This window comes from Erpetoichthys calabaricus, chromosome 5 (assembly GCF_900747795.2).
Source record: "Erpetoichthys calabaricus chromosome 5, fErpCal1.3, whole genome shotgun sequence".
Lineage (NCBI taxonomy): Eukaryota > Metazoa > Chordata > Cladistia > Polypteriformes > Polypteridae > Erpetoichthys > Erpetoichthys calabaricus.
The window spans coordinates 156,438,823-156,454,547 of NC_041398.2; the positions used below are offsets into that span (position 1 = coordinate 156,438,823).

At 40.2% G+C, this 15,725-nt stretch overlaps 1 protein-coding gene across 1 annotated transcript in view; it reads right to left on the bottom strand.

Annotated features, from left to right (window-relative positions):
- The window catches only part of stpg2 (sperm-tail PG-rich repeat containing 2), a 276,268-nt gene that overhangs the window by 42,093 nt on the left and 218,450 nt on the right, over window positions 1–15,725 (bottom strand). The window contains exons 7-8 of the mRNA XM_028803122.2: window positions 8,186–8,275; window positions 3,888–4,047 (exon numbers count right to left, since the gene is read on the bottom strand). Coding sequence (XP_028658955.1) covers window positions 3,888–4,047; window positions 8,186–8,275 — 250 coding nt within the window. The remainder of the gene's footprint in view (window positions 1–3,887; window positions 4,048–8,185; window positions 8,276–15,725) is intronic.

A 15,725-nucleotide genomic window follows, 5' to 3' on the forward strand; every position in this document is an offset into this window, starting at 1 on the left:
AATGGTTAAATTTAAAAAAAATATGCAGTAGCGTGGTTCCTTAGGTTCAAAGAAGTGCTACTGCATCTGAAAGAAGAGAGGAAGGCAATTTAGTATACATTCAATATGGACACAGCCCAGAAAGACAAAAAAACACTAATCACAGAACAAATGAAGGAATATAAATCAACAATGAGGCTGAAACCACTGTCTGTAAAAGACTTGTTTAAAGCAGAAAACAAACTTTTTCACCTCAGTCAATTGCAAGTTTACCCAGAGGAGGTTAAAGCCTTACACAAAAATCAGCATGTAAAGAAAGATAGTCAAATCAACAAACTGGACTCAGTCCTGCAAGAAGGAATTTTGAGAGTTGGAGGAAGACTCAGCAAATCTGCTATGCAAGAAGAGGAAAAACACCCTGCAATCATTCAGAAGAATTCACATATTGCTACTATCATAATGCAACAAGTTCATAAAGAAATTGGACATTGTGGGTGTAATTATAAGATGCTACACCCAGTAACTCCTGGGTAAAGGGTCAAGTCATCAAGACAATGCCAGATGCAAAAGGGGCAGTCAGAAGAGTTTGTGTGCAGACCAAGACCAGCACACTGGACAGACCTGTGAACAAACTATGCCTGCTCCAGGAAGCAGCAAATGATTGAAATGATTAATTTTATTTTTTGCATGCTTAATTTCAATTGTGTTTGTGTTTTTACAGTAGAATTTAAGTTTTAAGTTTCTTAAGTTTGGTTAAAGTTCATTAAAGTAGTGAAGGCTCTTACTAAGTAATGTTAAAGTAATTGATTTCTGACTTAGCATAGGGGCCAGATGTGTAAGAGCCATTTCCTAGTTACATAAGAATCATAAATGTTTTATGATTTCTAACTGCTCTGACTAAACATTATTCTCAGTTAGTGATCAGCCTTGCCATGTGTAAGGTGCAGAGGGCACATTGTTTTAAATCTTGCCTTTCGTGCCTTTTGTGTGTGTTAAGTAACATGTAAGACAAAAGCACTTAATTTTAGTGCTGCGCCATACGCTTAAAGAAGAAGTTAAGAATCTTTAAGTATAGAAGAAGTTAAGAATCTTTAAGTATAGAAGAAGAAGTAAAGAACTTTTAAGTACAGAAATAACTAAAGTTTCTCAAGAAAAGCTAAGTTTAGAAAAGATACATTTCTTCCTTTTTTTTTGTCTTTAATTCTACGTGTGTAACAACTTTTTTCTTTGTTCTTGTGTGGATTGTTTGCTTTTAATTTTCACTAAATACTTTTAAAACAAACTTTTGGACTGAGAGATTTCTTTCGGCACACGTTTTACCCGTGCTTGAACTTGCCTTATATTTTGGTGGCTACAACTGTAAATAGTAGAATCTGTGACCTCTATATAACAATTGTTAAATTGAGGACCTTTGTATTTTTCAGAATAATACCACTGCCTCATTCTGGTGGGGGAAGGCCACTTTTGATACAGAAGCAGCAGATGGCAATTGCGGATATGGTGAGAGAAAACAATGCCATTAGGCTATTGAATGTACAGGTGAGAATATAGAGATGTTGTCTCTTTTTTCTAAGCTGCACTATTTCAAATGGTTCTAATGTGAACACTCTTTTTGGACTTTAAAGAGAACACTTGAATTGAAGGCCAATGAGACACCACACAATTTTGTGTATGTGGATAAGGCAGGATTTCACCTGAATAAAGTAAGGAGACATAGCAGAAACATCATAGGTCAGACAGCCACAGTGGATGTACCTGGTGCAATATCACAAGTTGTGCTGCTATTTCTGAACATGGGGTAATTCAACATGTTGCAGCCATTGGGCCCTGCAACACAGACCAGCTTCTTCAGTTCTTAGATGGGCTCTACAATGCCATCATTCCCGAAAATGAAATTGTGATTGTGAGAGCTAACACACCACTGCATGTGATAATTTGGGACAGTGTAAGTTTTCACTCAAACTGTGTGAGGAAATGGTTTAAAACCAACCAGCAAATGATAATGGTGTTCCTGTCATCATATTCATTATTCCTCAGCCCAATTGAGGAATTCTTCTCTGCTTGAAGGTGGAAGGTGTACAATCAACAGCCTCATAATCAGATTTCCCTACTGGAAGCAATGGATGCTGGCTGTGAGGATGTCACACCTGATTCTTTAAAGGCTGGGTGTGGCAGGCAAAAACATTTTACCATCTGTGTCTCAGAAGCGAACACATCAGGTGTGATGTAAACGCAATGATGTGGCCTAATAGAGATGAGAAAGAGGATGCCCTTAAGACATCTCATAGTTTGCACTTATTTTTTCTTTATTTTCTAATGCATAAAGTTTCATGTGTGTCATTTTACTTTTCTTAACTTCAGCAATTACATAATGTAAAGTTTTAAGAAACTCCTTCACATTTAATTTTTCTCCGAACATTTTTACTCTACATTAGGCATACATTTTCTGCAGTACTCCTTTCAAAGTCGGTAAGGTAAAAACAAATAAAAGTATAAAAACATTTGGTGTCTAAGTCTTAAAACAATTGTGAAAGTTTATTATTCATGGGTCACAGTGTTGAAGTGATTGACTGACTTTGTCAAAAAGGTGTTGCTTATTTCAGTGTCTTTTGTACTGGTGAGTCCATTTTATAAGTAAAGCCTTAACTGTTTTGAAAACTGTATTATGAGTGATGAGAATGACGTTCCCGATGTCAGAATTGCATCAAAGTGATTGAGAAAAACTGTAACATTTCAGATGATTTTTTTTCTCATCTTTGCTCACTCTTGGGTAATTATCCATCCATCCGGCCATTTTCCAACCCGCTGAATCCGAACACAGGGTCACGGGGGTCTGCTGGAGCCAATCCCAGCCAACACAGGGCACAAGGCAGGGAACCAATCCCGGGCAGGGTGCCAACCCAGCGCAGGACACACACAAACACACCAAGCACACACTAGGGCCAATTTAGAATCACCAATCCACCTAACCTGCATGTCTTTGGACTGTGGGAGGAAACCCACGCAGACACGGGGAGAACATGCAAACTCCACGCAGGGAGGACCCAGGAAGCGAACCCAGGTCCCCAGGTCTCCCAACTGCGAGGCAGCAGCGCTACCCACTGCGCCACCGTGCCGCCCTTGGGTAATTATATTCAAATAAATTTGTCAAATGCAGTTTTATACTTGGCTTACAGAACTGTTTTACAGTATGTGTAATGTAATTTAAATAAAAAAAACATTTTTGAACAAGAACATACAACTAATGATGTGTCCAAATGCATAGTGATATCAGGATTTGTACAGAATTACACACACCTGAAATATTGAATTTCAAAACACTGAACCAAGGAAAACACTGTATTGTCTAAACTACAAACTGCATGTCTGAAAAAAAGTAACATCAAAATAAGGGATGTAAAAGGGAATGTAACATGCCACTTTACAGCAGGTAAGTAAGTGTCTTAATTATTAACTACTCTGATCAAAAAACAAATTGGTTAGCAAAACAAAAAAACAAAAAACAGAATAATTTCTATCAAAATGCAAGTTTTTTTTTTTATTAATGTCATATAAAAAGCTACTACTGATGCCAATAAAAATGATATCATATGATAGACTGGTGCCCTGGAACAGGGACATTTCCTGCCTGGTACCCAATTCTGCCATAATTGGGCCTGACCCCCAGCCAACTTGAATTAAATCGGCCAGGTCTGAGAACTTTGTTATATTAAACATCAAACTGACGATAATCTTTACCAAATACTACACATTTTTATGCCAGCAATTTTTTAGCCTCCATTCTTTGAAATGGATTACCAATTAATATCAATGAATCTTTTCATTTAAAATCATTATTGTGTACTGATCATAATTTTTGAAATATGAATAAATGTACAATACCCCCAACATTAAAAAGATAGCCTAACCTGGTGTCATTGACCTTCTGAAATCTGGTACAAAACGAACTGCAGTTTGCCCAAAAGGACTTCTCTTCACACTTGATATCTTGGACAGATGTTCAAAAGCTGTACGAGGGTCATTGTAAGAGCCTGGCGCTGGTGTGATTAATTTAAATGGTGAGAATCTCTGGCAAAACACATTATTTTTTGTTAAATTTACATCAATATTGACAATAATTTAAAGACATTTACAATAATTATCTTATATTTTTATATCAACACCAATAACAATGTAATAAATGTTTTTAGCAGATATTCAGAAATGGAACCATGATCACATTTCCTTCAGGTGTGCTGGTTTCCTCCTACAGTCCAAAAACATGCAGGTTAGGTGAATTGGCCCTAATGTGTGTGAGTTAACCCTACAATGGATTGACACCCTCTCCAAGAATTGTTCCTTGCTTGTGCCCTGTGCTTACTGAGATAGGGTCCAGCTTCCCTGCCACCATGTCTTGGATAAGCAAATTAAAAAAATGAATGGATGGCTGGATGGAACATTTAATTCTTCAGCTGTACACTTCTAACTAACATAAGCCTTTACAAATACAAAAAATTCTATATCAGCATAAGCCATCCTAATTCAGGGTGTATAAAAGAAATGTAATGATTTACTTCATGAGGTAGAAGTACATAATGAACAAGAATAGTTCATCAAATATTTAAAATATTAAAACTTGTCTTCATTTTTCATCCTCTGATAGATATCCATCAAGTACTAGATCCCTTGTAAAGGATCAAGAATCCAAAATAACATCATATTCATATTCATTGACCTTGAAATAATCTAAAACTATACCCCATATACCAATGTTTACAATTTGTTATATTTAAACTTCTGCGAGAGCCTCTTAGAGACCTAAGACTACCAGTAAATAATCAAATATCAAAAATATTATAATGTTTGTGATCAGTAACCTCAAAATAGCATAAAATAGCCCTCCACAGGCCTATATTACTGATCCAATTTTTCAAAGTTTAGTACAAAGGAGTAAATTTGACCCTTCATATACCATTAGGAACCCCTGGGATTGGTTGTTGTGGCATGCACACACACCATCAAGTCCCTCTGATCTTTTTGCTGAAGACACCTGTTGGTTTATTCTGTATCAATGTAGTGCAATTACAGGTACGTGCACAAAATATGGTCCAAAAATGTCCTACAAATGAGTGTTTTTGGGTGTAGGGATCCAAAATTAGGGAGAATCCCTAAAAGCTTTTTGTCTTGCATGACTAGACATCAATATGAATTAAATACCATATGTGGAGTTTTTCTCAAACTGTTCAGTCAGAAGGCATTGTAGGATAAATTGGGCATTGCCCATTCTGCTAGACTTTAGTGGCACACCAGGCCTATTAAGAAAGCAGATTTCACATAGATGCAGGCATCTAGCTGTGCCTTCCTCCACTTGCATTCCAAACTAAATGACTCAACGCCAGCTTATACCAGGATTTCCCTGGACTTCATCTGATAACAAAGGTGTAAATTAGAGGTGACCTGACGTTTCTCCAGAGGCCCCACTGCAGACTTCTTGGGTCAGAAAGCACAAAATGGATTCAAGCAAGGACAAAGACCTATAATTCAAGTATGATAACTAAGATGAACAGAAGAGCTTGCCTATTACAAGACACTGATTTTGTAACTAGAAGTGACTTTAATTAAATCAGCAGAAGGTCCAACCTTCCTTTAAAGCCAGATGCATACCATCTCTCAAAGTAGTGAGAAGCAAGGAGAGAATCTCAAGTTTCAAGGTTCAGTGTTTCTCTTGTGGCATCCTCTCTGGGACATATATAAGGGACATACAAAAATAGACATTCTAAAACAGGGTCTCTGAAACTTGAGAAGTTTGGCTGTTCCTTGAAGAGCCAAATCTGACAAATTCTTGACATTGTGAACTTGAAGCTGAGACCTAGCCTGTCAAGCCAAAGCTGTGTGCCAGTAGTCTGACAAGGAGAAGAAGGGAACTTCAGCATCAAAACTCTTGGGACACAATGAATAATGCCTTTTCGCAATAAAGTGGCAAAAGGCAGAAGAAGGAAAGCTGAGGGAGCAGCAGCACAGCACTTACATGTATCACGCAGCAAAGAGAAAGACTCCATTCCATGAAGAATCTTCCACTTGAACAGAGCAACAAAAAAACAACTCCACACAACATCATAGATCACCCATAAAGATTTGGTATTGTAAAACTATTTGTCTGTGCTAAGAAAAAATAATACTTTAAACACCAGTAAATAGCCAGTCTATATGTTATATGTGTTGTGTTGTAGTTTCTGCCAGAACACTAGGGGGAGTATTTAAAAGTGTGTTACCTGATGAAAGGATAGGAAATGAGTTCTTGAATAAAAGAATGTCATTGTTGGATTAAAGATCAGTGTTTGCCTGTCATAAAATAAAGAAGTTAACATTCTGAGTTAACCATGGATGGCTAATTGTCTTACTCTGCTCCAGTCACAACAATATGCTTGTCTGTCTGTATCCAGTCCTACAGTATATGTCAATATATACTTTTATTTATCAAACATCTATAATCCTTGTGCTTATCAATAAATTGCTTCAGTTATTCTGATATGTCAAAAGGCCAAAGATCCACCTCCTATGAAAGAGAAAGGTAAGGTAAATAAATTAGGAACCTTGCCAAATTATTTGATTAATTACCAGTATTGCTGAAGGCAAAACTTATAATTAATTAATCAAGTTAAAATTTCTATTTCAAATCTTACAGCGCTGGATAAAAAAAAAAAAAGAGTACCCTACTCTGTGGTTTGAAATGGGCATTTTTGTCATGAATGAAGTCTCTAGTCTAATTTTGCGTAAAATGAATGCCTAGAGGTAAAGTTTTACTGTCATGACTGGCCTTTTTTGTCAGGATTTAATTATTTGCATTTGGTTTTGAGACTAGAAAGCTATTCCTGATGTTTGTATTTTGATTTAGAATTATTTTCCATTTTTTCTGACGTCCCACTACATCATTTTGCTTTCACATTGGAACTGCTGTTTTTGTGGAATTGTGTTTACTAGTTGTTGTGCAGTTGCTAGGATCCTAATAAAAGGTCACAGACTAGTGAGTCACTGATTGAAAGAGTATAAAGCTCACTTACTGAGGTGACTTAATTGTCTGAATTTGGAAATTTCTCAAAGAGAAACTAAAACACTTTCTTTGTTCAAATTTTCTGGTTCTCTGAACTTGTTTTTCTCTTCAACTTTTGACTAAACGTTTGGGTTCTGTTTTGGGTTTTAATGTTTTGTTCTCCTATTTTTCTGGTAACATTTTAGCTTTGTTTTTACTCCCAAAATAATCAGAGTGAGTTGGCATTTGGAGGAAATATGGTTTATAGTAGGCTTGAGTCTTTGACCTGCTGATTAATGACATGGACTGTATCTAATAGAATAGCTTCCATGGATAATTTGACACTTGTCAGGATTATCCTGAAATTTTAAAAGAAAGATTGTCTTCAAACTAATTTTACAGATTATTATCAAATTTTCATTGAGGGCCTATGCATATTCTTTTAATTCTCTTATGGAATTAGCATTTAAACTGTAATCATAATCCCTCCTGCTAAAAAATCAAGAAAGTTTTTTCATTACTTTCACTCTGTTTTTTAACCTGATATATGCCTTATTGTGGAGAGTTCCTTGGAGTTCATGACTTATTTTATTTTTGACCTGGAGTATGTCTTTCTAAATTATGTTAAAGCAATTTACTTTTCCACAGGTGCACTCCACTCTAAAAATAATTGAAGCAAATAGGATGCACCTGGCCATAATTTGTAGTGCTACAGTTAAGGGTCTGAATACTTAGATAAAATGAGAGGTTTCAGTTTTTGACTTTTAATAAATATGTAATCCTTTCTGAGAATATGTTTTTTCTTTCTCATTATGGGTTACTGATAGTAGATTGATATGTAAAAACTGCAGATTTATCCATTTAAAATTAAATCTACAGAAGAATAAAGTGTGCAGAAAGTTAAGGGGTCTGAATACTTTCTGAATTCACTGTACTATATGAGTCGGATGTGCAAACAGCCTTTTTGCAAAATGCCAAAATCAAAATGCATGCAAAACAAAGATTTTCTAGCATGGGGAATATTAAAATTGATATATTATCACATATGAAAAATGTAAGCCTGATCTCAATTTTACATTAAACCATTTATTGGCTCTTTAATCTAACATTTCTGCATTAGCAAAACTTACTAACTAATATGTTTATGAGAACACACAACTCACAATGTATTAGCTATTTTTGTACAGTATACGTTACCTGAGCTTGTGAAAGAAATGGAGTGTTTTTAGTACCAGGAATCTTTTCAAAAAGACTCTTTATTTCATAACTTCCAGGGCCAGGAATATCCTAAAAAAAAATGTTGTTGAAATTTAGCAAATCCTTTTTAAAAAGTGCCAATACCTATAAAATAAAGAAATATATTTAACATATAAATATTTCAATATCTGAACAGTCTAGATGAGAAAAGGCTATTCAGCCTAGCAAAGCTTGCCAATCTTATTCATTTCATTCTTGCAAAATAATATCAAGTCTAGTTTTGAAAGTTCCTAAAGTCCTAATGTCTACCATACTACTTGATAACTTGCAAAAGCCAAGAATGACATGTCTTTGTGTTATTCTTTACAAACAAGATAGTAAAAATGCTTAGCCATGTTGTCAATATAAAGGTGCACTCTGTAAGTATTTTCTGATGTAATTATGGCTAAGGTTTTGATGACTGTGATTGAAAATGCACAAGGCTGCACTTATTTGTATATATAGCATAAATCAAGTTCAGCAGTACAAAGTTTCACATGACTGTTTGTGGGAGATTGATTGCAAGACATTGGACATGATGCACATTTACACTTTTACTGTTATTGTTGTGATACAGAAAAGAAAAAGACAAGACTGTTATATATCACTATATAGCACAAAAGAAAAAAAAATACAAAATGAGCAATATAAACACAGAAAACACCCCTTAGGTAGAACGGTACATGTAGCGCTGCATGGAGAATTACAATGCAGTCTTTCTACACCCCTTGACGTTCCTGTCTGTCAGGCCACAAATTCTCATCCGCATCACAATGGATATCTTCCTTTGCAACGCAGCGCAGAAAGAACCTTTTGGAATATCTAATCCAGTTTCTGCAGTCGTCAGCTGTGATGTTCATACAAGCTGCATCCATAGCATCCAGCAGGGTCATATGAGTACGTGGCTGGCAATCATAAACCTTGCACCACCATGCTGAGTAGAACTCATCAATTGGGTTAATGTATACATATTGCATGTTCTTTTCTATGGCCGGAGCAAATATGTGTACAGGTCACGTTTACTGTACAATTCATCACTATACAGTGTTGTACTCTTTATGATAAAGCAGTTAATGTATGCACGCACATGGTTTACCTGTACATACTGGTACAGCAGGTCCTTCACTGTGTCACCATTCCTTTTAAATGGTACATGGTACAGCTGTTTCATGCTCATCTAGTGTCTTTTCAAAGTTGGATATTTTCAAAGACATTGTTGACTTCTATAATGGCACTCTGTATCTCCCTTTATTTTCTATGACTGTGGTTCAAATAGCTTCCACCTGTTGAGATGTGAAAATGAAACCTTTGCCACCCATGTGAGGTAGTCTTGCAGTCCTATGTGGGAAAAATACAGGCAATTCAAAACTAATAACTAAGTGAGATTTCAAAAAATATGTCACTGTGTATGTGCACTGTATGTAAATATATATTTATATATATACATATATATATATTGTGACAGATAGGGGGCGCTGTCATCCCCTTGAACCCTTGGACAATACGCCAGACACCAGATAAAAAGTCCAATAACTAAATTTATTGTAATAAATGTGCACAAAGCACCCTCCACTCCACAATACTCCAATAATAAATCAATACAATCAACAATAACCAATCCTCCACTCCCAGCAGCTCAGTCACCCTTCCTCCCAACTCGGCTCACTGCTGGGATCTCCCAGAGTCCTTTTATAGTCCATCACTTCCGGGTCAGATCAAAACTCTTCTTTTCTTCAGCCCGGAAGTATATCATCTCTTTTGTTTCCGTGATTGGGAAGTCCTAACGGGTTATATGGAAAGTACAAGTTCCTGGGCCTCCCTGCAGTGGCCCCTGGCGGCCCCCACGGTATCCAGCAGGGCTGTGAAGAAAAAACTCCAAGGTCCATGATGCCCTGCTGGAATTCGGGGCACCCCGATGTTGCTGGGAGGGCTCCATCTGGCAGCGTGGAGGTATTGGCCGGGATGAACGGCCGGCCATATACCACTATATATATATATATATATATATATATATATATATACAGTATATATACGAGGTGAGACACAAAGATAACTGGACTGAGATTACAGTTTTTCTCCCAACATTCAGCTGCATCCTTCGACCAGCCTCAATCATTGCAAAACCATGATTGAGAACATGGTCCACAATTGTAGCCCTTATTTCAATGGGAACTTGCCTGTATTTTGGCCTATTCTGCCTCTCGACCCTTCCACCACACAGCCTTGCTCTGCCTCTTCTTACCAACTGTTTATCCTGTTCATTTCCTTATTGTTCTTTCACTGTCAGAAATTGAAACACTGTGTTTAAAAAAAAAAAAAAAAGCTTCACAAAACTCAGAGACTACAGAAAGGACTCCTTTTGGCTCTCCGCGGGACTAGCTCTGCTGCAGCCGCCCACAGGAAGGCTGCTCGCATCATGAAGAGGATGGGGGAAAGCCCTCAGGAGCCCCATCCCCGGAAGAGTCTAAACCGTTGGAGAGCCAATAGGGTCAGGTCTGTTGGGGATCAGAACTGGTGTGGTGCTGAGGAGTCACCCGCTGCATGGCAGCACTCGGTTCCCAATTTGAGGCGGCCTATACAGGTGGGCGCATGGAACATCTTGTCTCTCCGGCAAGATGATCATCTTCCTTTGCTGTCGGAAGAGCTGCATAAACTCCGCATCTCAGTGGCGGCACTCTCTGAGGTGCGCAGACTGGGGACAGGCCAGATCTCTGTAGGTGGATACATCTTTAATTGGTCTGGTCAGTCTGATGGCTGTCATTCTCAGGGAGTAGCTGTTGCTGTAGCGGATTGGCTTCTTCCAATGGTGTCCGATGTCACTCCTTTCAACGAGTGTATTATAGGACTCCCTGGGTGCTTTGTCTGTTGTCTCAGTGTATGCTCTGACCATGGTGAGTGATGTCTCGGCGAGGGAGACATTTTATTCGCAGCTTTGATCGGTGGTTAATGGGTGCCCATGGGGTGACACTCCTCTGGTCATGGGCGACTTCAATACAGCCACTGGCACTGACAGGGCTGGCTATGAGGATTGTCTCGGTCCCCATGGGTCTGGTGACCGTGGTGAAAGTGGCTCCATGTTCCTTGACTTTGCAAAAGGTCAGGGGCTGTGAATTGCTGGATTCTGGTTCCAGCGCCCTGAACCGCATCATTGGACTTGGTACTCCAATACTGGTGGTGCGGTGAAGGAGATCGATCACATCCTCGTGGGCAGACGCTGGAAACTCTTGCAAAACTGCAGGGTTTACAGAAGTTATCAGTTTGTGAATTCTGACCATAGACTTGTTGTTGCAACTCTTAGGATCCAGCTTAGGTCCAGTAGGTTACCACCTGCTAGGAAAATAAGCATGGACTTGGCAGACTCCAAGACCAGGCTGTTTCTAATGAGTTTGCACGCAGGTTGTGTAAGGAACTTTCAGATTTGGGTACGACTGCCGATCCTAATGTGATATGGGAGACCTTCCATGACAAGACCCTGAAGGTTGCTGAGGGTTGTGTTGCTGTTACAGGTGTTCCGAGAAGGAGGTGTTTCATCACGCAGGGCACCCTGGATATCATCAAGAGGAGTTGCAGCACACGGCTCAATGGCAACTCTTGTCTGTACCGGAAACTGAGAAGGACGGCTGTGAGGGCTCTGAGGGCAGATAGAGGCGTTTGTTAGAGGAATCTGTGAGCAAGTGACACAAGATCTGTTGTCTAGCAACCTACGTCCTGCTTACAGAGGAATCGAAGCATTACGCACATCTGAATCTGTTCCTCTGAGAGTCGCAGTCAGGGCAGCTGATGGAACTGTCCTTACAGATGACACTGCAGTTGTGACCCGCTGGGCTGGCTACTTTGAGCAGTTGTTCAAAGTTGATCCTCCAGCTAGGACGTTGGATATCTCTGGGTCCACGGTTCTTGAGGCTGATCTCCAATTAGCTGTGAACCACCTAATCTCACTGAGATTGCACAGGTGGTGAACCAGCTGAGTGGGGGAAAGGCTGCAGGGATCTCTGGTATCCAGGGTGAACTTCTCCAGGCTGGTGGTAAGGCTGTCCTCCTGGCATTGCAAGCAATCTTTGCTTCCATTTGGGAGACTGACATCATCCCAACTGATTGGAAAACAGGACTTGTCATCCCTATCTGGAAAGGGAAGGGTGATTGCCTGGATTGCAGCAACTACAGGGGGATAACACTGCTATCAGTGCCGGGTATGGTCCTTGCTAGGGTCATCCTCAATAGGATCCATAATCACTGGCTCACCTACCAGCAACCGGAACAGTCTGGTTTTACACCTAAGAAGTCTACCATTGACTGCATCCTGGCACTGAGGTTTCTCAAAGAGTGCAAACGCGAATATCGTCAGAGTTTCTTTGCAGCCTTTGTCGATTTTCACAAAGTGTTCGACTCAGTTGATCGAGCTGCCCTGTGGGACATCCTGAGGGTTCGCGGGATCCCCCCGAAGTTGCTGGATATCATGGCTGGCCTGTATACTGGTACTGTGGGTGCTGTGCAGAGTGGAGGTAGGACCTCTATGTTTTTCCCAGTTGATTCTAGGGTTCGTCAGGGGTGTGTTCTTGCTCCTGCCCTGTTCAATGCTTGTATGGACTGGGTGTTGGGCAAGGTTGTGGGATCCAGCGGCTGTGGGGCATTTGTTGGTGAAGAAAGATTCACGTATCTTGACTTTGCTGACGATGCTGTGATCTTTGCGGAGTCAATGGAGGTTCTGATCGGGGCACTCGAGAGACTGAGTGAGGAGTCTGAGTGTCTGGGCTTGCGAGTGTCCTGGATAAAAACCAAGATCCAGGCCTTTAATGACCTCTTGGGCGCAGCCATCAGCAGTGTGTCTGTTTGCGGAGAGAGTGTTGACCTTGTTGACAGGTTTACTTACCTTGGCAGTGACATTCACGTCTCTGGTGACTCTTCCTATGAAGTCAGTAGACAGATTGGGAGCGCATGGGGAGTCATGAGATCGCTGGAAAGGGGTGTGTGGCGCTCCCGATATATATGCAAAAGGACGAAGGTCAAAGTCTTTAGAGTCCTGGTGCTTCCTGTCTTACTATATGGTTGTGAGACATAGACGCTATCCAGTGACCTGAGATGAAGACTGGACTCCTTTGGTACTGTGTCTCTCTGGAAAATCCTTGGGTACCGTTGGTTTGACTTTGTGTCAAATGAGCGGTTGCTCATGGAGTCCCGAATGAGGCACATTACCTGCATTGTGAGGGAGCATCAGTTACGGCTCTACGGCCATGTGGCGCATTTCCCCGAGGGTGATCCGGCTCATAAGATCCTCATTGTTGGGGACCAAAGTGGCTGGATCAGGCCAAGGGGTCGCCCACGTAACACCTGGCTGCGGCAGATAGAGGGTCATTTCCGGAGGGTAGGACTGGACCGCGTGTCTGCCTGGGGGGTTGCCAACCGGGATCCTGAGCTGTTTCGCTGTGTAGTGGGTGCGGCAACGCACTGTACCAGTGCATGCTCCTCAACTTGACTTGACTTGTTTTGCTCTGTCAATATATGCTTGTCAAATGAAGGTTCATGAGATGCACTTCTTCTTCTTTCGGCTGCTCCCGTTAGGGGTTGCCACAGTGGATCATCTTCTTCCATATCTTTCTGTCCTCTGCATCTTGCTCTGTTACACTCATCACCTGCATGTCCTCTCTCACCACATCCATAAACCTTCTCTTAGGCCTTCCTCTTTTCCTCTTCCCTGGCAGCTCTATCCTTAGCATCCTTCTCCCAATATACCCAGCATCTTTCCTTTGCACATGTCCAAACCAACGCAATCTCGCCTCTCTGACTTTGTCTCCCAACCGTCCAACTTGAGCTGACCCTCTAATGTACTCATTTCTAATCCTATCCATTTTCGTCACACCCAGTGCAAATCTTAGCATCTTTAACTCTGCTACCTCCAGTTCTGTCTCCTACTTTCTGGTCAGTGCCACCGTCTCCAACCCATATAACATAGTTGGTCTCACTACCATCCTGTAGACCTTCCCTTTCACTCTTGCTGATACCCATCTGTCACAAATTACTCCTGACACTCTTCTCTACCCATTCCATCCTGCCTGCACTCTCTTTTTCACCTCTCTTCCACAATCCCCATTACTCTGTACTGTTGATCCCAAGTATTTAAACTCATCCACCTTCGCCAACTCTACTCCCTGCATCCTCACCATTCCACTGACCTCCATCTCATTTACACACATGTATTCTGTCTTGTTCCTACTGACCTTCATTCCTCTCCTCTCTAGAGCATATCTCCACCTCTCCAGGGTCTCCTCAACCTGCTCACTACTATAGCTACAGATCACAATGTCATCAGCAAACATCATAGTCCACGGGGACTCCTGTCTAATCTCGTCTATCAACCTGTCCATCACCATTGCAAACAAGAAAGGGCTCAGAGCCGATCCCTGTTGTAATCCCACCTCCAACTTGAATGCATCCGTCACTCCTACCACAGACCTCACCACTGTCACACTTCCCTCGTACATCCATCCATTTTCCAACCCGCTGAATCCGAACACAGGGTCACGGGGGTCTGCCAGAGCCAATCCCAGCCAACACAGGGCACAAAGCAGGGAACCAATCCCGGGCAGGGTGCCAACCCACCGCAGGACACACACAAACACACCCACATCTCCCCCCTCTTCTTCTCCTTCTTCTTCTTCGGCCAATTTCTGTCAGCACCCTGTTGGCTAACAGTACTGGTGGTGGTCGTTATTAACCTGGGGCTCAACTGATCCGGTATGGAAATTTGTATTGTTGTGTTGTTTGTATTGTGGCTTGGGACTGGCACAAAGAAACACACTGGTTTGTGCATCCCCTGTGGCTGGGTTGTTCATGAGATGCACTGCTGAGTTATTTAGAGCATGGGTTCTTAAAGTCAGTCCTGGGTGGCTGCAGGTTTTTGTTCCATCCAGATTTACTGTATAATCAGTGACAACAACTGATAACACTGATCTCATTTAATTAGCTGGCATTTTGTTTTCTCTTCTCTTTTTCTAGGTTCAGAGCAGCATGATTTTTACATTTATAAGACACTAGCAAAATACCCGGGCTTCGCAACGGAGAAGTAGTGTTTTAAAGAGGTTATGTAAACATATATATACATATACATATATATACATATCTACATATACACATATCTACATATACATATATATACATATATAGATATATATATATACATATACACATCCACATATATATACATATATATATATACACATATCAACATATATATACACATACATATACACACATTCATATATACATATACACATACATATACACATATACTGTACATACATACATACACACACATATATATATATATATATATATATATATATATATATATATATATATATATATATACATACAGACACATATATATATACATATACATATTGACATATCTACATATATATACATATCTACATATATATATATACACATATATATGGAAGAGAAGGTCTGTGATACGGTTTGCATATTTGTAGCTGGATATCTA